Raw genomic sequence first — 25865 nt, 5'->3', positions numbered from 1 at the left:
CAGACTGTTTCCTTGGGGACCTGGGTGGTCCAAAGGTTGGTGAGAAAGGAGGGCAGTCCCAGCCAAATGTGGGCTGAAGGCCATGCAAAGAGCCCCGCTTCCTTTCATGAACGCTGGGTGGATCTTGTGGCTGGAGGTGTCAAAGGATCATGAAGGGGTGAAATGCCGTGCTTTTGGGAATGAGGCACCTAAGTCCTTTGTGGTTCGATTAAAAATGCCTGGCTGAGCTTTTCGGGTGTTGGAGTGGTAAATGCAGGATCCATTTTTATGTTGAGTCACCCAGTTTACATTGAATCTGGAGTTTGCCCATATGGGAATATTCAGAGATTGGAGGAGCTTTCTTCTTAATGGGAGGGAATGATGTTTGAATTAGAGCTTGGGTTTGGAGCCAGTCACAGCTTAACTGGGGCTGGTTTCCATCCCCAGGCCCTGACTCAGTGAAAACAAATTTGGTCAGATCTGGCTGGTCTTCCACATCAAGGAAGCACCTGCCCAGCTCAGGGCCTCATATTTGGGTTGGCAGAGGTGCTGTCTTCTGCTCAGGGCTGGCTCCTCTGACACATGTTTGTTCTGAGCCGAGGAATCAGCGGACTTGTAAAGCAAGAGACGGCTTGCGCACAGGTTGCACTGACCTGTTCCAGATCTTACCAATGCAGTTAGGTTTTTGGCAGTGAATACCGACCTCCCTCCAAGTACACAGCAGTGTTTGTTCTTTAATGGCATCAGTGTCGCAGCTCCAAGGGCAGTGAGCTGCATTTTCGTTGCTGATCTTGGTTGACATTAGGATAGAATAAGCTTTAACATGTTAATGGCCCAACCATGCAGGCTCTGGTGATAAGCACCGCTGATTTTTTTGGGTTCTTCCTGGCTTAGCTGAGGGTTTCTGTGATGCAGCCCCCAGTTTTGTCTGCATGTCAAGGACTGACAGGTGTGGTGGAAAGCAGATGTGAAAGGCCTGAGGAGCACCAGGCTGAAGGCCATCGAAGCTGCAAGACAAGCCCCAGGGAGATACCTTGTTCTGACTGTGCTGTGGCCTGTACTTTGTGTGGCGTACGCAGGTGTTCCCCTTGTAATTTTAGCTCATGCAAAACATGGTCTCATCTTTGCACAGTGGGGGTTGCCGCATGGAACAGAACGGGCGGGTATGCAAGAATTCAGACTGACAGATGAGTGAACCATCTTCCCCTCCAGATCCCTCATATTCCCTTTTAAAGCCCATCTGCCTGATTGTAAACTCTTAAAACATTCTCTGGATTTGTTTGTGAATGGGACAGCATGAGGTATTTCCGATGCAGTCAAGGTCTTTGTTAGTTTAGGCCAGCTTTTACCAGATTTAAAAGTGATAGACTTTTTTTCCTTTTAGATTTTTTTTTTTAATTGTTTTAATCCATTTCACTGTCCTGTGCTATTAATGCAGCTAGCTCAGTGTTAACCCTTCCTATGAATGTGAGATTGCTTGTCTGCACAAGCAAACTAGCCTGTAGTCTCTGCTGCGTTGGTCAAGAGAAAGGGAAGAGAAATCGCTGGTCTGATTTGAGATGTACTTATAGATAATATCCGCAATGGGAAATTTCCAACATCCCCTTTAGGTGTTGGACCCTGGGAGATGGGGTCCCAGCTTTGAGCTGAGATGTGTAGGAGAGGGAGGGTCATAGCAGTCAACAGGCCAAATAGTCGTGAGGAACTGTTGAAATGGGAAATCCTCCTCAGGTCCGGCATCGCTCTGACTTCATATTTTGTCCTGCTGCTGTGAGACAGGCAGCTGGGGAAACACGTGCCTGATTCTGTTCCCCGAAAGACTTTGTCCTCTCTATCTGCGGATGCCTCCGTCATTATTTTAAAGGGGGTTAGTGGTGATGGTGGTGCTGTGGTGGGCTGAGGTGGATCCACCCCTTCAACCAGAGGTGTGCAGAGGGCAGTCATCCTGTCCCAAGGTGAGTATCCTGACCCCTCTCCTCCCCACAGCTGCTGAGCGTTATGTCACATTCCTGTGGGGTATGTGGGCTGGACAGGAAAAGGCACAGGGAACTGGACTGGCTCAGAGATGAGGGCACCCATTGTCTTAATACCTGCCCCATTTCTGCCAACTTTCATTAGTGGTTGGATAAAATAGAGGATTTCATGGGAGCATGTCCCAGGAGTCTTCCCTGGCAATCAGGAACGAAAGCTACTCAGCCAGATCTTCTTTAGGGCCATGGGTTTTGCTGTCCCAAGGCTCAGTTTCAAAATGTCAGTGGTGATCGGTTGGTAGCTGCTGCCTAGGGCATCTCCCAGGAAGGGAGAGACATAGCTGTTCTGGAGGAGTTTTGACCGTGGAGTGATGGGAGCAGAAATAGAGAGTTGGTCCTGGGTGTTGCAATTTGTGCTTCTCACTCATTCCTGTGCTTTGAACCTTCTGCCTTCTTTAGAACAGTGAAGAGTAACAGATTTGAAGGGAATATTTTCTAACACTCAGGTGATTTAAAAATAGCCCTGGCCAGAGACAGGGAAATGCAGTATCTATCACAGTAGGAACTAAAACCACCTGAGAATCGGGCTGTGGTTTCTCAGCTCAGTCCCTAAAACGTTACTTTTGCCACAGCACAGCTGGGTGCAGAGAAACTTTATGGGCAGAGGAACAGACTTCGGTGTCAGACCATTTGTAAGGTACAAATCCAGGGGTTTTCCAGCTCAAACATTGGCGCTGTCAGCCTGGATTAAGCTGATTTGCTGAGTTGTGCTAGTTAATTAACAGGCCTACTCAGCAGTTCTGACCTCCGAACCTGCCAGAATGGGATCCCATAAAAATGGTGTGTGGGCCATTTCAAGGTACAGTTGTTCTTTTAATTTTGGCAGCTCCTGTGGATGTCAGGTGTCTGTGCATTCTCAGGCTCTTCTGTAATGCTGCCAACAGATGTGTCCACAAACATAGGTCGTGATGGGTTTGGGATGAGGATGGACTAGTAGTCTTTCATTCCCTCTCCCCCACCAAACCATGGTCTGGTGGTTTCTGGTGTAGTCAGGTTTTGAGTAGGCAAGAAAGAAGTGAGAGGATCAGCATCTAATTATGAAAGGTCCTAAGGGTTAAAGTTTTTACAGTTTTACTGCCTTGATGATTTTCTTTCAGTGTCATTGTTGTGGAAAAGAAAGTCTTGAAGGAATACTTATAAATGCCAGTGAGGGGAGTTCACTGGAGATAGTGAATTTTACAGATTTTATGTGTTGATTACTCTGGTCTCCAAGATCAAGGGGTGCTTCTGGTTTCTTTTCTTTTCACATTGCAGCTTCAAAGGCAGCATTTGTTTGTTGCCCAAAGGAGAGGGTGAGTGTGAAATAAACATCTGCAAACTCTGAAGCACTTCAGTGTTTACAGACATTTGTGGGAGAAAAGTGCTGCAGCTTAAAAAAACCCAACAAACCAGTTGGACATAAATACAATATAATCACAGATGATTAAATGTTCCAGTGGAGTAGAGCCCAGGATTTTTTAACTCATTTCATTCTCTCTGTGGCGTCCTTTAGGAGAAAAAGCTTATCAAAGTATTTGTCATCAGCTGATTTTTTTTTCCCCCTGCTGCTATAAATAATTGCTGCCTCTTTTGTTTTCTAGAGCGAGTACATTGCACCCTGTGATTGCAGACGGGCGTTCATCTCTGGATTTGATGGCTCTGCAGGTACCTTTCCAGAACTTGGGTTCTTGCTAATGTACATAATTCCCCTGTAAAGAGATAGTCTCATTCGTGGCATAGAGGCAGGATGGAAAAGGAAACCTATCCAGCTTGTTTGGACTGTTTTCTTCCCATTTCAGCATCTGCAGAATTGTGTCTTGGCTACCCGCTGGAATTATGTAATATCAGTGCAATAACAAGTTTTCAGAAAATGTTTGACCCCTGAATGAACCTCTTGTAAAGTAAAATCCTGTTAACTCTTTAATGTGGTGCTTATAACCTACGGTCATTTCTTTTGATGTGCAGCCAGTATGAACAGATTTTTACATTGCCCTTTTGGGCTGGGTGAATAGTAGATGGACTGTAGCTACCCTTTCTGTTTAAACAGAGCCAGGGCCAGAAACACTGCATTTGGAAACTGAACACTGTGGAAAAGTTTGCTTATCTTGCCGAGACAGGATGTTTTCTTGGCTGTAGGATAGGTCTGTGTTTCAAGAGACCTAGTTTTTACCCTAGCTGTACCCTAAGCTCTGCAACTTACTCCACTGTGTGATTGTTGGAAAGTCACTTTAGCCTATTGAGGTCTTCCCCCCCCCCCCCCCCAATTGTAAATTGGTTTAATAAATACTGCTACCTATGTGTTTGTTGGAGGATCCATTCATCCATTCCTATGAACTACTCTGGGACCTCATGTGGAAGGTGATAAATCCAAGGCTGCGGGCTGCTGTTAATGGATAACATGAATCCTGTATTAATTTCACGCCTTCTGCATGGCCTCTTCATAACCTTCCTCTCTATTTTGGGCCCTTATTATGTACTTGGAAGGTCTGTGTTCCCAGTCTAGCACTCAGCGAATCAGTGAGGTTTCACACAGGGGCTCACCTTGTGTTTCTTGCTTCATCTTTTCAGGCTGAAGCAGCTTAAAATGGGGTTTGTGTTGGGGGAGTTTGGTAGAAGACAATGAATTCATATTCGGAAACTCTGCTCTGCTAATCTGGGCTTCAGTTTCTGGTGACAGAGAGTACGGTCAAGATGCAGAGACTCAAAAGAATTGGATGCAGTTTCTGTTTGTGCCTTGTTTTGTTTTTTTTTTTTTTTTTTGGGGGGGTGTTTTTGTTTGGTTTTTTTTGAATTGCCAAGGGCAAGGCAGCTAGAGTGCCTTGCTGAGATATCACTGCCCCTCAGCTGTCTGCTTACATCCCTCCATCTGGAGTCACTGGAATGGGACAGACACTGAAACCAGCAGAAGTTTATGTTCGTATTTCCTGTTCAGCCATCTCTGCTAGAGCTGTAACATTTGGGAAAGGGGTGCAGCTGAGAGCTGGGAGTGATACCCATGTCTGCTGGCCTAGTAACAGCTGTTTCTTGTGGATGGCCAGAGCCCAGGCTTCCTCCCTGTAAGAAGATGGGATGGAGTCTGGGGATGTACAATATGTGTTACTGTGACAAAAGCCAAGTGGAGACCACAGTCTCTGTTACAGAAGGTTTGGAAAGCCCCATTTACCCAGTTCCACCCACTGGCTGAGATATACTTAAGTTGAATTCATCTGAGACAATTCATTGAGCTGCATCCTTGTCCATACTGTGTCTGATAGGATTTGGAAGGTCATAGTCCAGGGGAAACAGTGAATATCTCCACTGAAACTGGACTAACTTTTTTTGGAAGGTCGTAGTGCAGGGAAAGCAGTGAATATCTCCACTGAAACTGGACTAACTTTTGAACAGTGAGCAGACCTGCCTTTTGGGGAATTGGGGTGCATTTCAAACACTCCCCCTGCTGTCTTTGTCTCTGCATGGTGGCTGCCCACCTAAATCACCACATCTTTCTGCCTTTCTGCCTAGGTACTGCCATAGTAACTGAACAGCATGCAGCCATGTGGACAGATGGACGCTACTTCCTGCAAGCTGCACATCAAATGGATAACAACTGGACACTCATGAAAATGGGTACGCAGGAGGCTGGGATACCGCTCCACTGATAAACAGAGAACAATCACAGGCTATTTGGTCACTTTACACATGTTACAGCTTGGGCTGTAGGGATACCCCATCACGTAGGGGCTTAGGGACTTTTTGGATACACTGCTGCTCCTGCTTCAGTGTCCTGTGACTCTTCTTGCCCATTGGCCTACTACCCATTTGCCCTCTACCTACTTCTTAGGTAGTGTGGGAACGCTTCAGTATGACTGCTTCTTTGAACCTCTTTTTTTCTTTTTTTTTTTTTTTTTTAAATCCATGGAGGTCTGAAAGACACACCGACTCAGGAGGATTGGCTAGTGAGTGTCCTCCCAGAAGGCTCGAAGGTGGGAGTGGACCCTTTCATTATTCCGGCTGGTTAGTTTTACTTTATTTTGTAACTCTGAGTTGGGCAACTAGATTTTTGCTTCCTTGGTTCTCTGGCTAAGCTGTTGTGTGATGGTATGTAGCTAACCACGTTTCAGCCCAGATGGGGTGGTGGGTTAAACTGTTATGCAAAACAGGTTGGATTTTGGTTTTAGGCATGTATCATGAGAGCTACACAGCAGTGCATTGACTCCAAAACACAAGGGATGAGAACTACTCTCTGGGCTTGCAGTGACCTTACCTGAAAAGCAGAGTCCCAATTCACCTCCTTTTGTTGTGGCTTGTCACGGGCACTTCAGTACAAAGTCGCTGAATTTCTTGGCCAGCATGTGAGCCCAAACACCCAGGCAAAATTTATGTTGCTACTCCTGTTTGGTGGTCTTGGCATCTCTGCAGCTCTCCCTGTAGGAAGCACATTCCTGGAGACGTACCACTTATATCAGATGAACAAGTATCTATCTACTTGTGCTTCAGAACATGAGGCCCAATCCAAAGGTTGCTGGAGGCAGGGGGAGACATTTCCTTGATTCAGGTGGGCTAAGGGTCAGTCTCGTGGCTGTGTGGAAGCCTATCTCATCTCTCATCTAGCTGAGATCTAGCATGGTTCTGCCCTGGGGTAGAGGACACCCTTATGGCAGCCTCTGGGGTAGCTTATTCCATTGACTTCCGTCTCCCAGCTGGAGCAGTTCTTCAGCTGAAGCATGAGGCTCTAGGGCTGTGAGGTTCTGTACCTCTGCTGCTGGCTGAGTGGCTGCCTTTGTGGAACTGTAATTGCAATAGCTTTTGCTTTGTTTTTTAAGGGAATGGGAAGAAGGAGAGGCTGGAAGGAAAGGAGGAGACTCAGATTTTTGAGTTTGCCCCCTGTGAACGGTGCCATTGTTCAACCAGCGTGTGTTGTTTAAAGCCATCACTCTTAACTCTTCCCTTTGGCAGACCAGTGGAAGAGGATGTCCAAAGCCTTGAGAAGTGCTGGCCATGACCTTGTGCCTGTCAAAGAAAACCTGATCGATACAATCTGGACAGACTGCCCTCAGCGCCCCTGCAAGCCTCTCATCACGCTCGACCTGAGTTACACAGGTGAGAAGCTTAACTCCCAATAGAGACAAACTGTTTCTACTGCCCTATCCCACTTTGTTTTCCTCTTACAAAGTAGTGAGAAAAACAGCACTGTAGCGCAATACGATCTACTATGAATAGATCAAGAAGGTGGTCGGACCTCAGCTAGTGACCCCTTTGTCCTCAAGACTTCAAATAAACATTTGCTAGAGGCTAGATAACTTCAAAACAAATCCATGAATGTCTGGAGGGCAGCTTGTTTGAGCTAGTTCATATTGGTTATTAGAAAGGAGTGAGGAGCACAAGCCAAAACCAGTGTGTTTTGGGTACCTCCAAAATCCAACGTGTTGGTCTGTGTTTACGTCATCATCCCCAGTAAAGTTGGTGACTAACTTTTCATGTTGTGTTTTGCAGGGGTCAGCTGGAGAGACAAAATTGTAGCCCTCCGTTCAAAAATGGCTGAGAGGAAGGTCCTGTGGTTTGTGGTAACAGCCTTGGATGAAGTAGCATGTAAGTCTTTGCATCTCCTTTCTCAGTTCTTCCTACAAAACAAACATCCTTCCTGCCTTGGAAAGGAAGAACCCTGCCAGTGTGGGAGGCACTCCTGACAGCTGATGTGTTTGTTAGAGGTCAATTAACTTGTATCAAGTGCAGTGATGATAACAGGTCACAAACAGCAAGGCTGTATTTCTACACAGTGCATTTTTAGACCAGTACGGCTCCTGAGTACATTTTTGGCCCAGGAAACACAGCAAATCACCACCTTTGAAAAACAGCCCAGGCAAAGGGAAAGGAAGGTTATATATAAAGCCTGAGGCAGTTTTAAGGGAAAAAAAAGACCTGTGAGGTTTTCTGGCTATAAAATACCCTGATGCTGCCTCACCTTATGGGAAGATGGAGACTGTTTTCTGCTGTGGAGGCTGGGCTATAAACAAAGCAATGCAACATGTGGCTTTGTATATGTAAGGCAAGGGTGGGGTACACGGCATTCACAGTAATATTCCTAATTGTCATGGCTTTTAAAGTCAGTCTCTACCTCTCCAATGTTTAGCAAATGCTTTGGTTAAAACAAGTAAGTCAGGGCTCAACTTGTATTTCCAGATCATTTCAACCCAGGGTCCCACTAGAGAGTTCCCTCCATGTTTGGGACCCCAGGATGACTAGGTCTCCACACCCTGGCTCCCAGCCCAGTGTGTAAGAAGGGAAAAAGGCCAGAAACAGCAGTGGTTCCCCCAGGACTGTTGTTACTAGTGCTGTGTGTCCTTTGTGCCGAAACCACCAGTGCGCAGGCTGGTGCAGTGGGAACATAGTGCTGGCAGGGTGTGAGTGCGGCTAATGTGTCTGATCTGAAACGGTAGAAATGAAGGTGGTGTGTTCCTAGCTTCAGCACTGCCAGCGCAACATCTCTGGTGCTGGGAGAAGTCAGCTTGATGAAGTCTGTGGGCTCTCCTGGATCTGGGACATTGAGCAAAGAGCTTGTTTCATGAAAGAAATACTTCTGAGAGTGGTGATATGACTCCTCCCTGGGGAGGCCTGAGTGAGCAGAGATTGTGTGTCTCACCTTTTCAGGCGCATCTCCAATTAAATTAATGATAAATTGGTGCCCTGAGGTGGTTTAAGATTAAATGTCTCCAGCAAAGCCAAGCTTGGTTACGAATCAAGGGTTTTAAGATGGACCAGAGGGGGTCATGAGAGAAGCTTATTGCTGGATGCCTGGCTGATTTCCTATCCTAAAGGCAGAAAGAGGAGAAGTTGTCTTTAATTTTATCTAATTCAATCCACTTTATTAAACTCCAGACAAGTTTCTGGGGACAGAAGGAGAGCCTCAGAGGAGGCTGTTGTCTCCTTGCTGCATTGGGAGTTGGCTGAGCAAGGAAGTTTGTACCCATGCAGTAAAGAGTTCTTTGTGGCTCTTTCCGGCTTTCAAGTGACCTACTCCTTCCCTGGGGAGAATCAAACTCTATTTTTACTTTCGTGGCAGAATTTGCACAGTTTGATGAATGCAGTGCTGGGTTGTGATTTAGGACATGTTGGTTCTTTTCCCAGCTGTCCTGCTGGCTGGCCTTATTGCCTTGAGTAACTCATTTCAGCTAATTGGATACCCTGGGGTTTTTATTTGATCCTAAAATCAGGAGTTTGGAGATGCTGAACATCTACTTCCCCTCTTGACTTTGCCTGGAATGGTAAGGGGTAAAATCTTAATGAAAAAAACCTAAGACTATGCAGTCTGAATCTGAGATGTTGGAGGCACCCAAATGAGAGGCTTTTTTGGAGTATTTTAGTCTTGCCTATTGTGTCTCCCTCTTCCCTCAAGTATCAAAAGGATTGGAATGAAATGATTGCTTGTAACTCTGAAGTCTTCTGGCTGTTAAGAAGTAAGCTTTTATTGCATTACGCAGACCAGAAAGGGCAAAAACTACTTTTTTTTACATGTGTCCTTATCTTTTTTGCCTGTACCTGCTTTCTTGCAAGCCACTCCTCCTTTAGAAGTTAAACCCCACTTTCCTTGCCCGATGGGAGTGTTTAAACTGCAGTTCTGGTGCCATCTCCTGGCAAAAACTTAGGATTGCTGGGAAAGCAGCAGGATGTGGGACAGCTGAGTGGGAGCTGGACCCACGGCCTGCACCCGTGACAACTCATTGCTTGACTGTGTTTTGCTGAGATTATTTTAGGCTTTCTCTAATGTTGCAAAAGATGAACCAGGACTGTGATTCTTGGCGTTCTTATTTTCCAGGGCTTTTCAACCTCCGAGGCTCTGATGTTGAGTACAATCCTGTGTTTTTTGCATACGCCGTCATAGGAATGAACACAATCAGGTGCTTGTATTCCCCTCTTCTGTCCCTCAAGATGCATTTTTCTGTGGGAGAACTGTTCTAGCAAAGCATTTGTCTTTTTAAAACGCCTATGCTCGGGCGCTTTAATGTCTCTTCTGAGCACTTTTGTCTTCAACATTAATTACTCTACTCCCCTGATCAGAGCTAGAGAGGCAGCCAAGAGCTCTGCTGCGCTCCTCAGCACCTCAGCTGACTTGCTGGGTGACCTTGGGCAGGACGGCTGACCCCTCTGTCTGTCACCCTGAGATAACATGGAGGGCCCTTGGAGCCCTGGGTGAAATGTGGGTAAAAGCCGACGCTGGCCTAGACGTTAGAAAACTTTTCTCTAATGTCATTGATGAGTCACTTCAAGACTGCAGGGACTATGTAGAAAAGTTTCAGGGCTGGTTTATGACAGAAGGCTTCTTTCCTGCAACTGCCCTGTATAATGAGCCTCAGCAAGCACAAGTCTTTTAGAGGGACCTCCAAGCTGCTAGCTAGATGCATCTGAGGTAAAACCTGGCTGGGTGAGTACAGGTTGTATGTGAAGGTTTAGCTGAACTTTCCAATTCAGTGAAAGCAAGAACAATGTGGTACTTAGAACAACAGTAGCTTTTCCATTTCCAGATGTTGCCCTTAAAAAAATAGAGAATGGCCATTATTTGCCTCTGTTACTCTCTCTTGCTTGAAGCACAGTGATGGGATGCAGCTATTTTGAATGTATCATACAAACAAAAATGGTATCAGCTCCTTTCCTCTCAGCAATGTGGTACATCTTAATTTCAAAGCAGGATTTAAGCTGTGTGAAGGTCAGTGGTTAAAACAATATAAAACAAAGTATAGCACATAATTAACAAACTCCTTTCTCCCTGAAATGTCACCAGAATGGTTTCTCCTTCCCTCCTTTACTCCAGCCATGGTCAGATGTGGTCCCACCTATGCTCTGTCTGATTTGTTTCTCAGGCTCTTCATCGATGGTGACCGGATGATGGACCCAGCTGTGAGGGAGCACTTACAGCTCGACTCCACCCTGGAGCCTGAGTTTAAAATCCAGGTGATGCCCTATGGATCTATCCTGTCAGAGCTGCAGGCTGTTGGTGCAAGCCTGTCACCCAAGGAGAAAGTGTGGCTCAGTGACAAAGCCAGCTATGCTCTGACTGAGGCCATTCCCAAGGTTAGTGGCTCTTGCAAGGGAAAATACTTTTCTCCTCTCTGCTCAGCGTGGTCAGGAACGGTGTTAATGAGGGCAGCTGGTCTCAGCTTCCTCTTTGCAAAGCATGATGCAGGCTGGAGCTTGTGCAGAAGGGATCCAACCATGCTGAGGTATCGAGGGGTTGTTAATCCTGGGATTGCTCTTGCTGGAGCTGCCCTTCCAACTCATTAAGCCGATTTACCCAAAGAATTGTCAGCTTAAGACAAGACAAGTACAGCGAGAGAGGGGAGGGAGAGAGGGAGCAGGGTGAACTCGGGTCATTGTGCCCATGTCTGGAGCATCAGCCTTATGCGGACCAGCAGTAAGAGCTGGAAACTTGCAGAAGCTCAGGCAGGAAAGTTGGGCAGGACTTTGGCAAGGGGCATTGGGCTTGATCTGAGTGTCTGAAGATAGCTGCCCTTATTTATTTCAGTGGCTTGAGGATATCGGGCAATATGTGATGTCTCGTATCGAAGACGGGAGGGACAGGGCACCAGAGTTGTTGCAGCAGGGAACCTTGTGAGGACATGGATAACCTGCAGGCACTGGTTGTGCATGCAGCGAGTGCATCTGCTGAGGGACAGTTGTAGCATCAGAATAATTTCTGTACAGCTGTACTTGCTATATCTTACCCTTGTACTTGAACGTTGCTGTCTGGGAGTCCTGTAGTCCACCTAATATTCCAGTAGTCATGAAAGGAGATACTCAGGGAAGGACACAGCAGCAACTACGGACAAATAAGCTGGTTTCCATGCTGTGTATATCTTGTTTGCTAGAGATCATGTTCTCTGGAACGCAATCCAGTTTACAGAGATACCTAGTACCTAACAGATACTGTGAGCAAATATGGCTGGGAGTCAGACACCAGTGGGTATTTTCCAGGTGTTGCCTTGGAAGACCAGACCCACTGAACAGAATCTGTGCTTGTGCTGGGTTACTAAACAGTCCAGGCTTCCTGCCTGAGAATTGCAGGGCTCAGATGAAGGAGTTGCTGAAGGAAGAACTAAATTGTAAAAAGTGTTTGTCTGCAAGTCTGCATTCACCCACCACCAGGTTTCTGCCTCCACCAGGCAGGCAGATATCTCCTGCCTGTTTCATGTACTGCATGGTTGTGCTGCAGGTGTGCATATGATACAGCCCTACCCATGGTAACAGAGCTAACTCATAGGGCCTGAAGGCATTTTCTGTATACAGGAATTTTAAGAGTGGTCTCAGCTTTGTGTCTCCCAAAAGACAAAATCCCAAGAGCAGGGTCTGTTTGTGTATCCCCAGGCTGCCACAGTTTGATACCAGCACAAATCTCTGCTTAAACTCTCCAGCTCTCATGGCCAAAATAGCAGTTAGCTCTGTTGCCCGTGCAGCTTAAAAACCAACATGACATATATATGAGCAAGATAGACAGTTTTTTGCCCCTGCCCAAGGTTAAATATTCTGACACCATCAATGCATTTCTAGGTGCAAATGGCCTCTTAATACAGAATACTGATGTTTTGCACACTCTCTTTCGTTCAGGGTAGCAGAAAGCATAGAGTCTATGGAGCATGCAGGATAAGTTGTTGCTCTTTTGACTTCAGAGTAGAATACCCCGTGCTGTAGTTGGAGTCAATGGACTAACCCCACTTTGGGTAAGTTGCTGTAGATGATTTATGCAGAACGTCCATATGGAGAAGTGCAGCAGGTCTGGCCTAGATGAAGGAATGTAATGAGTTGTAGTGACATTATTTACCCCTTTAGCACTGGAAGATTTGACTGATACTGAGTCATTACAGTGCTACATGCCCTCTGTATGCAATGGGAGAGTCCCTGCCTCAAGGAGCTCTGTGCAATAGAAAGCAGGAGAGGAAGGACTGACATGTCTTGATTAAAAAAACACTTAGAGAGTCACTGAAAGAGCCAAAGGTTTCCCAGTTTGTCATGCTGGGTGTTTTTCTCTAGCTCTACACCACTTTACACCAAGTGAGCAACTGGTCTGGGATGTTTTGAAGAACCCCAGTGCTGGAAGTCCATCTACTACTTGTCTCCATCAAAGCCAAATATTGACACTGGCAAAAATCCTGTCCCATTATTAAACACAGATCTACAAACCCTTTCTAGACTTGCCTACAGCTGCATGTAAATACGCTTTTTACAGAAGATTAATAGAACCTACCAGTATCTGTAAAAGGCAAGTTAATCCAAGAATCTGACCGTTGAGAAGTTTTGTCCTGACTCTGATAAAAGGTCTTCCCTGGCTTTCTTGTGGCTTCTTCAGTAGTTTAGTTTCTGCATAATGTAGTGTAGTTTTCTTGCTATTTTTAAGAGTTTGGAAACTGAAGCCTGTAGAATTTGTGTGAAATTGGTCTTCGCTGAGGGTCTACTAGGCCTTTCTCATGAATTTGAGTGGTGTTTATTTGTATGCTGGTGCATCGAGAACAGGAGAACAACATGTTGCTTGAGCTGTGATTGTGTGGGTGCTCATCCCATCTCTTCATATATAATGGGTAGAGCAGAGAACTGTGGGGCAAAAGACTTCATTTTTGTTCCTTCTTCTGATGCCAAGTGTGATGAGGCTTGGGCAAGTCACCTCAGTTGGTGAATTTCTGAAAATGTGTTCAGAACCAGCCAAGCATTCCTGCTAATCTAAGGACAGCTGATGGGGAAGTGCACAGCGGTAAGGGATCAGTTACTAGTTCTTAATGCAGGGCCACCCCTTCCAGGCACAGGAAAGTTTTGTCTCAAACTGCTGATGTAAGCTCCTTTCAGAAGTGGAGAGCATGTAAAGCTCAGCTTTGCAAAGGCCTTTCATGTTTCTTGGGCCCTTGATGTGTTTGTCAGAGCTGCTGATCGTTAAAAATAGTGATGCTCAGCGCTGGAGGAGCCAGAGCTGTGAAGGGCCCTGCAGCTTCAACTCCAGTGCTCGGTACCTGGGCTGGGTACCCTTTGCTCCCTGCTACTTGAGGGTGACAGTCAGGTAACAAGTCAAGGTGACTTTTTAGGTCTGCTTGCACAGCCTAAGTTCCACCTTAGTTCCTGGGATTGGTATTTCTCATTGGCTGTCTCTGGGCCTTTAGTGTACATCAGCAACAGGTAACCCATGGCTCAGACATTGATATATATGGTACTTAGGATATCCAAATATTCATCCTGCTTCATGACAAGCTGTTGACTCTTTAGTTCCTTGGATTTCCCTGTGGCTGTTCTTCCTTCAGTCAGGGACTGTTTCTCCTTATTCCCCAGTGCACTTAGCTGACTACTGGCAACCAGTATCTCACAGCGCTGAAGGTGGAGAGAGACTGCCAAAGTACAAATTGTGGCCAGGCTGAGTTATTAAACCTGTAGGATTATGTAGTCTGTCTAATCCACAAGTAATCCCTGTCCTTCTGCTGCAGGCTTACCGATACCTCACCCCATACACCCCCATCTGCATTGCAAAAGCTGTGAAGAACGCATCGGAAACAGAAGGCATGAGAAGAGCACATGTAAGTGAAGCCTTGAGAGCCTCCTTGCACATGGCAAGAGGTTTGCTTTAAGTTTAGGGAAAGAAATTATATTTTCCTTTCAGTTTTAGTGTTTTGGATTAAAAAGCAAATAAGAATTTGGATGGCAGGATAAAAATGGTTTTCTGTCAGACATCTACTGCTGTTGAAGCAGTTTTTTTGCTTGTTTAGCATTCCCTTGGAGTGAAGAACAACATTTGTAGTAGTGTGAGAAACCATCCTTGCTCTGTTGGAAGACCATGCAGACTTGAGAAGTGTTGTTTTAGAGTATGGGCCCTCAAAGGGATGTTCTTTCCCCTTTGCTAGTTCTGCTGTCTTTCTCAGTGGAGTCTTCAAATTGTTATCACTTGAATAAACACAGCCTAAAAAACACAGAGAAATCCTTCGACACATGGTGCAAAACACAGGCCAAGATGTTCAGAAGCAGCCAGTGTCCTCAAAGCACTGTGTTTTTGTGTTATCATCATGACACTCTGGAAATAGAGCTGATTTCCCGGGAAGCTTCATGTTTTCAAGCAAAGAAGCTGCCTGTGAAACAGGTTCATGGTGGGGCTGAAGTTTTCTCTTGTTTATTTCCTGTTAATTTTCAAGCAGCAGTTTTCTCAACGGGAGAAATGTGCCAGTTAAAACAGGGCTGGCAATTCTGGACTTGTCCCATATTTTCTGCTAGTGTCTTGGAAACTGCTACTTTCTATTTCAATGCTTTTCTTTCCCTGTTAGTTAAGGGGAAGTAAAAATACTTGTATTGAGCAGAGACACTTTGTCACCTGCCATTTGAGGACAAAATTGTGCCTTGCTCTTGTACCCTTGTCTCCTGCTTCTTGCCCCTGCATGCTGCAAGCATGTAGAAAAAAGGAAAAAAAATGGGGGTCATCAGGCAAGAGAGAAGCCAGAAGCTGTGTGTCAGAGACTCTGTGGTGCCCGTGTGCCCGAAGGGCACATTCCCCTGTCACATCACCAGATGTGGCGTGTGGTTACCTTCCACAGGCTGAAAAACCAGATGCTGCCTGTTGAAGCAAAAAGACTTGAAAGTCATGTGTGGAGTAAAGCCAGTGTTTGCTGAGTGCTTGGTAATTCTGCACAGTAAGATACTTCCCAGCAGTAAACCTTTATTAACGTTTATTTAATTGTCCAGATACATTTCCAGCGCTTGTATAATTAAAGGTTGCAGAACTGGGAAAGACCTCTTAGGTCATCTCTTAGTTTGTGTTTCTGAAACTTGCAGGTCGAATTCTTTTGCATCAAAAGCTGTTTATACTGAGGCTTGATAAATGTTTTTTCTTCTCAATTTCCTTTTCTTGTGCCTATTTTGACATAGATTAAAGATGCTGTTGCCCTGTGTGAGCTCTTTAACTGGCTGGAGAAAGAGGTAGTGTATTAATTTTTTTTAACTTAGAGATTTTATTGCTATGTAAAATTCTTCATTAGCATAAACTTTTTGATAGTCTTTATGTTACAGAATTTATGAATGGAGAGGTGCAATCATGCTCATGTGCTGTGAAAATGGGATAAAGACAAATTACTTGTGTTTTCTCTGGATTAGAAGTACTCAGTGGAGGTGCAGAGTGCCAGGTGTTACACAGCAACTTACTAAGCTGTGCTCCTTTGTGCTACTGCATGTCTGAGTTCATTGACTTTGCCTATGGAGATAGCTTGATGACTTCCAGAAGGTGCTTTTTTACATGTCTGAGTACCTGAAGAAGCCTGCCTCAGGGGTTATGGAACCTAGCTCTTGCTCCCCTTTGCCTGTTGTCCAGTCCTGGGGAAGTTGTATCACAGGTTTTAATTTATCAAATGCTGAAAGTAAAATTTAACGTCCTTTGTTTTTCCTACAACTGCTTCAATTTCTGATTTAAAAGCATAAAAATTCTGCTAATACCATGGGCTGTTGGAGACAACTGTTTAAGCTTAGTGTAACCTGTCTGTGAAGAGATGTTGCCTTGTGAGATGTTACCTCTGTGCATATCTCAGTGAAGTTAATACCGCACTAACTGCTCCCTAGTCAGCGTTCAGCAATCCTGCTGTGACCGTCTCGGCTTCCTGCTTCTCATATGCCCTGCACAATATTGCTAGGTTTGTGTTTGTCATTACTGAAGAATGAGGACAGAAAACCTGAAAAGAGACCACTTTAAGGCTGGGTTTCATAATGCACAGATGAGGCCCAGTGCTTAAGCAAATAGCATTTTCTTTGCTTGTTGGTGTACTAATTCAACCTACATCTTTGTCCCCCTAGGTTCCAAAGGGAACAGTAACAGAAATAATTGCTGCAGACAAAGCAGAGGAGTTCCGCAGGTAAAAATTAAATCCTCTGTGAGGATGTTTTCTGGGTAGCGTTTTTACCCTTTATTTTATTCTTTAGAAATCCAGCTCACTCGCAGATATATTTTACCTGAGGACAAACCATTACTACAGGATGTCTTTGAACACTTGAAAGAGTTGGGGAAGAATTGGGTCTCTTAGAAGATACAAGCCCCAGCCCACTGGATCCTATCCCCTTTCCTTTTGAGATAGCAGTGAGGAGTGCCGCAGGTTAGGACACTTAAATACGAGGCAGTTGCTTTCTGACTACTGAGGAGTTGATGTAAGAATTAGATTTCCTCCTCTTCTGCTGGAGAACGAGCACCATTTGTATTGAGAGATACTCCCATATGTACATCAACAGGACCTCTAAAAATGCCTTTGAGTAAATAAGTAACAAAGAAGAAATTGCCCAGAAAATCTCTTCCCTGGGTGGTCTGGGCAGTGAATTTCCTGCTTGTAAGGAAAGGGTAGGGATGGAAAGCAGGTTTCCATATGGTTGGGAGGATAGGGCTTCGATCTGTACAATTCTCCTACCCGAGCGTACTTGCTCAGATGGCTTTCAAGGCTAAGGGGAAGCCTGAAGTGATTTGAAATTGAGGATGGGGCACTCCAGGTGCCCCAGGTGCCTGGTGTGCTCCTCTCACTTGTGCTATAGTGATCACAATCTTTTCTTTCAGCCAACAGAAAGACTTTGTTGAATTGAGTTTTGCTACCATATCAAGCACAGGTCCAAATGGAGCCATCATTCACTACAAGTAAGAGAAACACAGCTTCTCCTTTCATCCTTCAGCAAACATAGTTGGAATGAGCTGTCTAGCTTTTTTGTGGAGTCAAAACAGAGTACTCCAGGGAGATGTAGTCACTGTTGATTGCCATCTTGCTTTATTCCACCAGAGCTTCCACACTTGCTAAATAAAGATCTCTCCCTGCTGGCAGCATGCTTGTATTATGATGCTGATCTGCTTAGGGGCCATAGAAAAGGGCTATTTTGGGGGTAGAAGTCTGGGAAGGATGAGTATGAAGTGCAAACTGTTTTGAAATATGTCCAGGAACAGATGTTGAGGGTTTTGCTGGAAGCAACAAAGCTATTCTCTCTACTGTAGTGCTATTTACTGTAGATAAATACAGTCCTCAGTATGGTCCCTGGCTCAGTATGTGTGGGATTTCCATCCCTGCCCCAAGAATTCAGAGCCGACACATCCAGGCTTGTACTTAATATGGTTTCTGGACTGCAGACATGTGCTGGAGACCTTAAAACTGTGGAACAAAAAAACTTTTGTGTTTAACTGAACAGGCCAGTTCCCGAGACCAACAGAACGCTGTCTGTGAACGAGATCTACCTCCTGGACTCGGGAGCACAGTACAAGTGAGTGGGATGAACGGTGCTGAACCGCTACATTTTCTGCTCCCAGTGACCACTTGCAGGGTCAGCTCACAGTTGCTGTGGCAAGCACGGCAAAGTGTAGTTTTGTGCCATTTCACAGAGAGCCTGCTCACTGTATCCCCTCTGGAGCGCGTTTGTGGGATTCTGAATATAACAGAGTGCATCAGTCAATGGGTGACTGATCTGTGACAGGAGGCCCTGAGCTAGGCTGAGGACAGCAGACTAGGGCTGCTGATGAGCCTTGTCCGGGGTAGGGGACGAGCTCTAAAAGTACAGTTCCTGTCTGAGTCCCATTACCAGTGTGATGGTAGCTGTGCTCTAGCTGGTGGTGCATGTTTCTGTCTGTTGCAGCTCTGCTCACCTGGCGCATTGGTGTTAGAGCTGCAGGGAACAGGGAGCAGACACAGCAGCCTGCACAGCTGAGTGAGGCACATACCCTGCCAGGATCTGCCCTGTGGACAGATTTGACTGATGTTGAGGTCAGAACAAGGTGGGGCAAAGGAACAGGACAGCACTGCCCTGTGGTGTTCTCTGCCTTTCCAAAGAGAGACTCAGAGACAGGGTTTCTCATCCCAGTGGCCACTTGGGTCTCAGGCGTGTTTTTGGGAAGGTGTCATGTCTGTTGACTCACTCAGTGTTGTTTTGACAGTGCCATTCAGTGGCCTCAATCTCTGCAGCTATTTACTGTGGAACTCTGACTCCATGAAAAATGAAAGAAGTGGTGTTTTTAACCAGTGTAAATAGATGAGAAGTGGCTTGTTCAGGAAGATGCAGGACAGGCCTGGCTGCTCCTTTGAGATGAGCTTTGTCTTTAGAGCTATGCCTTTTTGTTATGTCAGTCAGGAAGAGCTTTGAAAAAGAACCATACAGACATCCTTTGATAAGATTTTTACAAGGAAATCTTTTTTCCCTCCCCTCTGATGGCCTAATTAATGATTTCCTTAGTGCCACTATGAAAAGCAGCCCTTTGAATACAATATAAGCTGGACATCAATGGCACTTACCACAGCATTGTGGCAGGGATGCTCCACTTGTCCCTGCTGAGAAGTTAAACCGTGGGTTCTTTGTGACCATGGCCTGTGTGTGCTGGGGAAAAGTGTAGGCACAGGAGTGAGTGTTTCAAGGGAACTCATTATTTCAAGAGCCTCTGTGTTTTTGACAGCAGGCTCAAAACGATATTTGTAGAAGAAACGTAGAGCCAGTTTCTGACATCTCAGACTAACCCCTATCCAAAAGCTGGATAACTTCTAGAAATCTCAGCACAAGACATCCTGAGCATGAAAGGGACACTATACCCCCTCACACTTGCCTTTCCTGAGCTGGTTGCTCTCATTTGTGCATAAGTATATATTTTTAAGCTGCTAATGAGTCATCTTCCATACAAATAGACTAAATTTGGCCTTCTCTGTTCTGTTCTCAATGGGTAGGTACCAGTTGCTAAACCTCAAATTAGCATCACTTTTATGAGCCATTTAGATTCTAATTTGCGAAGAGCTTTGGGATGCTTGTGCATGAAAGATAACATTTTGAATTGTAAATTATTATTGCTACATCTGGGACGTGTGTTCAGGAGTTTTTGAGATTAGGAACTGTTACATCATCAGTCTTGTGTAGCACAGAGCAGATAACTTTACCCAGTTATGAGTTTGGTTGGTTTGCTGCAGTGTGACTGGATTTTCTGTGCATTCTCACTTTCATCTTTCTTTTTCCTCTATCCCTTTGCTTTGTGCATCTTTGTTTGCCTCTGAAGAGATGGTACAACAGATGTGACCAGGACAATGCATTTTGGCACACCATCAGCCTATGAAAAGGTAAGTTGGCATCTCAGTGTGGTTTGTGATCTGACCCTTATTATTAGAGATACTTAAATTAGTAATGTGCCTTATTGCTATATAGTCAAAGTGCTCTATCAAGTATCATTTATTTAATAATATGTGACAGCATTTTGATAAAGACTGAAAAAGGAGGCTGTCAGACTTCAGACTTCCAAAATATAAACTAAGTGATTTGGAGAATGACACCTTTCTATATTAAAATGCACACCTCTCATCTGCAAAGTGACCTGTCTCCTCTAAGAAATAATAAAATCAGCGGGCTGAGGATAAACATTACTGGCTTGTCCAACATGGCAGTTAGAGGCGTTTAATTTAGTGCAAAGCTCAGTGTCTAATGCAAGGCTGCAGTAGTGGTTTGTATCTAGTATACCATATCAAAAACCAGTCTCAGACTTATCTGAGAAGGTCGGTGTTGGAAATTCAGCAATGTAATTTTGTCTATTTTAAATTGTTTTTTTAATTAAAACTTATTTCATCATTATAGTTCACTCAGTTATGAAAATATGTTGTAGGGTATGCTTAGAAGGTAAAACTACAGCCACAAAGAAAACCAGTCATGTAGGTCAGATGAATCCTTCTGCTAAACCTGCAGTCTGAGTTTGTGACACGCTCTCCATAATTAGTGGAGAAAGATCTTCAGAGTAATTTAAACTCTTTTTGCTCATGGTTTGCTTTGGCATTGCCCGCCATAGGAGAGCATGAGCAAGTCTTTCTAGATCCTCCACAATTTGCTACAAGATGCAGCCTTCTTTCCATTCCTGGGGAAGACAGAGTTTTGCCTCTGCTGTTTACTTATGGCACACATTTCTTTGACAGGAATGCTTCACCTATGTCCTGAAGGGACATATAGCTGTGAGTGCAGCCATCTTCCCCAACGGAACCAAAGGTAGGTTGGTGAGTTGGAGTGTTTTGACCGCAGCAGTGACCTCTGAAGAACTGTTAAGTGGTCTGAGAGCAATGTTATGGTTGACAGGTCAGATGTATTAGGCAGATGTTGATGTAACTGTGTCTGTTTCCATCACAACATTTTTAGATTCTGGATTACTGATGCCTTCTGTCTTGGCATCAACCACTGCTGAAAATTCTGAGGACGGAAGCCTGAAGGGTGTTCAAAGTGCTCCGATTCTAGGGTGATAGTGACTTTCATCAGTCAATGGCACTCTAACACGTCTGTGGCCTTCCTGTGCTTGGCAATTATCTTTATGCTTTAGTCATGGCCCTGTCAAAGTGAGAGGTCACTTTCCTGCTTCAAAAGGACTGGCTAATTCTCTTCCAGTTAATGTGGAATCTCTTTTATCAGTGCGCAGCATGAGAAAACAACACACAAAGGAGCTGTTTTGATTTTGTGCAGGAGAAGCTGTGACATACAGTCACCCCTGGTAAATTTGTTGCAGAGCTATTTTCTCCCTGATCAGACACCTTACACAAAGATGCCTCTTTTTAGAGTTTTCTCCAGTTTGCATTCTTGGGTAGGTGAGGAAAAACCAGCTGCATAGTGGTACGAGAAACCCCAGCTGAAATTGGAGCTTGTCTGAACTTGGACATATGGGCTTGGGGTTCACATGTAGGCAATAGAAATTCTCTGCGTTGGGATTGAAACAATCTCAAATGACTGGCCATCCAGGTAAGAAGTCTGTCTGATTAGTTCACCAAATACAATTGGCAGGTCTTCTACTTTGAGTTCACTTAGTGCAGCTATCTTTAAGAAAGGTACTGCATTTTCTGTGGGACATTTAACCACTAAATTCCTTCCTGAAAACCCCAGTGGAGCAAGCAGCAGTGTGATGTTTCTGTTACAGACCATCTTCTGAAGAGCTGTGTAACAGGAGAGAGAGAGAGAGGGTTTCTTTAGTTGAGAAAGGGCTCTAATGTCAGACTTGCCAAATCTGCCCTGTAACTTCTAACAATCCAATGACTTGCTTTCTTTGGTTGTTGGTGGGTTTTTTTTGAGGGGGTGGTGGTGGTTCTTTTTGGTTGGTTGGTGGTTTTTTGCATGTTTTCCAGGTTTGAGCCTTCAATGTGATTATCAGCGTCTCTGAGGGAGACTGACTTGATCAAATTCTCTCTCAATGTCTGTCTCTTCCCCTTGGCCTGCAGGTCACCTTCTAGATTCCTTTGCCCGCTCTGCCTTGTGGGACTGTGGTTTGGATTACCTGCATGGGACAGGACATGGAGTTGGCTCTTTCCTAAATGTACATGAGGGTCCTTGCGGCATTAGCTACAAAACCTTTGCAGACGAGCCCTTGGAGGCTGGCATGATCGTCTCTGATGGTATTTAGCATTGGTGATTCTCTCTGATTACTTGGGGAGGGACCAAGCTCTTTAAGTTGCAGAGGGAATAAATCTGGCAATGGTGTAAAGGAAAGGTGGGATCATAAGCTCTGGTCCTGCTTCCTCAGTTTGTTATTTTGTCATTTAAGCTCTCTAGGTAAAGACCCTCATTTTAGATTGCAGGCCTGCGTCCTGCTCTCTACAGTGCAAACCTCAGCAGAGCTGTGCTGCTGACCAGCCCAGCTCTGGCATGCTGCCTCCCATTCTGCAGTGGAAGAGCTGCCTACGGTACAAGGTGGACACCAAGCTTTCAGGAGCTAATCCTGTCTTTGCTATGGGCTATTTGAGGCAGCTGTTAAATCTTTACATGCCTTATTCTTCCAGTAGTAAAATAACAGTCTGCTGGGGGTTGCTGAGAGACTTGCATTCCATCAGGGCTTGCAAAGTCCTCTCAGGAAGTCAGGGGAGCACTCTCTAAAATAAGTGTTTTGGGGAAGGGGTTACCCACCTGCCTTTCATAAAGACATTAATATTTTCAGAGTTTCTGGTATTTGGAACACATGTACTCTGTGCTCTCCCTTGACTTGCAAGGAGACTCTGTGAGCTTGAGGGCTGTCTGTCTTGTTTCTCCTCTCTTTGAGAACTTTTGCTGTCACCTTGCTTGGGGCTTCTGTGCAGATTAAGTAGAGTCAGAAATTTGTTTGCCTCTGTGGATGCCTTATGTCAAGATTGCTTAGTGACTTCAGTGGACTAAAGCCATGGAGGGGAAGTTTGGCCATAGGGCATAAGTATTTGCACAGTGCAGCCATGTGGCTTAGTTAATTACTGTCTGTTTCTGCAGAGCCTGGGTATTATGAAGATGGGTCCTTTGGGATCCGAATAGAAAATGTCGTCCTTGTGATCCCTGCCGAAACCAAGGTAAATGATGCACCTTTCTCCATGACTCACTGGTTGTAAAACTTAAAGTACTGGAACTTGAGGTGGGACCATGCTGCAGACAGTTGAACCCTACTAAAGACTCCTGGTCTCCACAACCCCGCTTTGGTGAAGACTGATTCTAAGTCTCCCTTGCTAACGGGGTCACAGAAGACAGTTCTGCTTCTGCAGAGTTTCCATAGGTTGAAATGTGTATGTGAGAGTTGTTCTAAAATGTTTTCTGTCTGGATGTCAAAGATCAGAAGCATCTTTATTCAGCCCCTTGGAGTCAATGCTGTAGAGCTGCTTGATCTTCTTAAGTTGGGATTTTCTTCTCTGATAGAGAGTCCTCAGCGGCAGTAGAAACAAAACTACAGACAGATTTTGACATTATAATTGCCAGTCTGGCTGGGTTATGCTTTTAGAAATGCCAAACTGAAAATGACCATATAGTCATCAAGCTGAGTCCTGTACAATTGCGACCTGTGATGTGGCCTTTAAAAAGTGACCATTGAAAGAAATAACTAAGGTTTATATTGAGATTCTTTGCTTGAGCTATAAGAAAAATTTTATTTTAAGTTGCTACCCTCTCATCTGGATGTTACATGGGTAGTGTAGTGACAACATGAACCGAGAAGTAAGTGTGATCTGGCTAGAGCGGTTTCTAAAAATTTACAACCCCATTTGTCTTTCTGCTGCAGTACAATTTCAAAAACAGAGGGAGCCTGACTTTTGAACCCTTAACCCTGGTTCCAATCCAGACAAAAATGATTGATGTTAATTTGCTGACACAAAAAGAGGTAAGTGAAACAGTAGGTTTGCATTGCCTTCTTTGCAGTAGAACCAGCTTGTTCTGTTCTGTTTACTAGAACCACTGCCCTCTGTTCCATTTCATAGATGCAGAGAGCAGTCCTGAGCAATCCTGAGCAATCTGACTTAATTTTAAACTTGATCCAACTTTGAGTGGGAGGGTGGACTAGACGAGGTCTCCAGAGGGTCCTTCCAATCTAAATTATTCTATGATGACGGCAGCGAGGACCCCTCCAATGATGTTGTTGATACGATATTTGCCACTATCATCTCTTCTCTTTTCCTACTCCTGCCTTAATTTGCTTCTGTCAGACTATCATGCTGTCTCCCCAGAGACTTATACTAGCGGCTGTCCCATGTTGTTGTTTTTATCTACTCATGACCAATCCCATTCAGCCACACCACATTCTGCAGTACATACAGACTCTGAGCAGACCATCACTGATACCTGCTCAGCAGCATTTATTTCCTGAACAGCTTCATACTCTAAACTGTCTGTTTAGGTCTCCCACTACCTTCACCATGACGTGTTTCATCCTGTTTTTCTACCATACATTTATTTTGCCTCAACCCATCCTCCTTTTCTGAATGATAATCCTATTTGCATTTCCTTTTTCTGAAGAGGGCTGTGGAGAGTACCAAGATCTGCTGTAAGGTTAGGGCAACTTGGGTCTCAGGACTGCATTGTTCAGTTACAAATTTGCAAAGCTATTTACTAGACTGTGCCAAGCTATTCTGACTTGCTGGAGGCAGTGATTTGCAGAGACTTCAGATGCTTGTCAGCTGAACTGAACCTTGGCTCCTCTGAAAATCCGGGATGAATTGTTTCAGCTCCTACCCTCATCAAATTTACAAGTCACTTCTATGTATTAGAGGTCTGTCTCTTTGGGACAGGATCCCATCCCAGCCTAACAGCTCAATCCCAGGGAGCACAAGGGCCTACAAATGTCTTTGGCTGTACACAACTTGTAAGGGCACCAACTCTTCTGTGTTCATACTGAATGTCATACCTCCTCCCTTTCTCTAGTGTAACTGGGTGAACGACTACCATCAGAAGTGCAGGGAAGTAATTGGAGCAGAACTGGAGAGGCAAGGCCGGCACGACGCTCTTCGGTGGCTTATCCGGGAGACAGAGCCTCTCATCAGAGTTCAGTAGCACCACAGTTGTCTGCGGTGTGTAGAACATCAGGGCCGCTCGGTGTCACAATAATCTACGTCTTCTTGGCCCTTGACACCACTGGGAGAATGTTCTTCAATAAACCTTTGGAAATCAGGAGGGGATTTCATGTAGTGTTTCGCTCCCCCAAACATGTGTGGGTAATGTAGGGGTAAGGAGGGTTACCTTCTGAACATTTTTTTTGGGGGGGAGTGGTTGAGAAGAGAAAGCAAACAAAATAAATGAGCATGTTGCCTTTGAAACAGGGGTCTTACTGAAATAATGGTTCTAAGAGGTAATACTGGAATATTTTATACTGTCTGGTTTTTCACTGTGAAAACTCAGTATTTTTGCATACTTGGGTTCCAGTTGTTCAGATGCTACCCACACAGCAGGACTGATTACTTAATAAAAGATTCCAATCCGCTGTTTGCTCCGTCTGCCTTCTCTTGCAGTCAGTGATGCGTTGGGTTTGACAGCTTTAAGAAGAGCAAGAAGCAGATAATTCCACCTTTATGTGTGCATCCAGCTCAGACAGTGAAGAAATATGTATAGGGCTGCCCTGTGCTAGGCGCTGGGGCAGATGTTATGGAGAGGCCTGACAGGAGCCGTCAGTTCTGCATGTGCTTTGTGACAGATCGTGGAAGGGATGTGGTGACACTCAGC

At 44.9% G+C, this 25865-nt stretch overlaps 1 protein-coding gene across 1 annotated transcript in view; it reads left to right on the top strand.

Annotated features, from left to right (window-relative positions):
* Positions 1–25626, top strand: part of XPNPEP1 (X-prolyl aminopeptidase 1) — a 30805-nt gene extending 5179 nt beyond the window's left edge. The window contains exons 3-20 of the mRNA XM_009821555.2: positions 3590–3653; positions 5490–5594; positions 5889–5981; positions 6924–7067; positions 7461–7556; positions 9781–9862; positions 10823–11033; positions 14420–14509; positions 15846–15896; positions 16761–16819; positions 17506–17583; positions 18123–18194; positions 19963–20023; positions 20864–20933; positions 22145–22318; positions 23160–23236; positions 23935–24033; positions 25071–25626. Of these exons, the coding sequence (XP_009819857.2) occupies positions 3590–3653; positions 5490–5594; positions 5889–5981; positions 6924–7067; positions 7461–7556; positions 9781–9862; positions 10823–11033; positions 14420–14509; positions 15846–15896; positions 16761–16819; positions 17506–17583; positions 18123–18194; positions 19963–20023; positions 20864–20933; positions 22145–22318; positions 23160–23236; positions 23935–24033; positions 25071–25199 (1755 nt within the window). The 3' untranslated portion in view covers positions 25200–25626. The remainder of the gene's footprint in view (positions 1–3589; positions 3654–5489; positions 5595–5888; positions 5982–6923; positions 7068–7460; positions 7557–9780; positions 9863–10822; positions 11034–14419; positions 14510–15845; positions 15897–16760; positions 16820–17505; positions 17584–18122; positions 18195–19962; positions 20024–20863; positions 20934–22144; positions 22319–23159; positions 23237–23934; positions 24034–25070) is intronic.
* The last annotated feature ends 239 nt before the right edge of the window (positions 25627–25865 follow it).

The sequence above is a fragment of the Gavia stellata genome, chromosome 9, assembly GCF_030936135.1.
Source record: "Gavia stellata isolate bGavSte3 chromosome 9, bGavSte3.hap2, whole genome shotgun sequence".
NCBI lineage: Eukaryota > Metazoa > Chordata > Aves > Gaviiformes > Gaviidae > Gavia > Gavia stellata.
The sequence above is the reverse complement of the archived record's forward strand: the minus strand, read 5'-3'. Positions and strand labels throughout refer to the sequence as shown.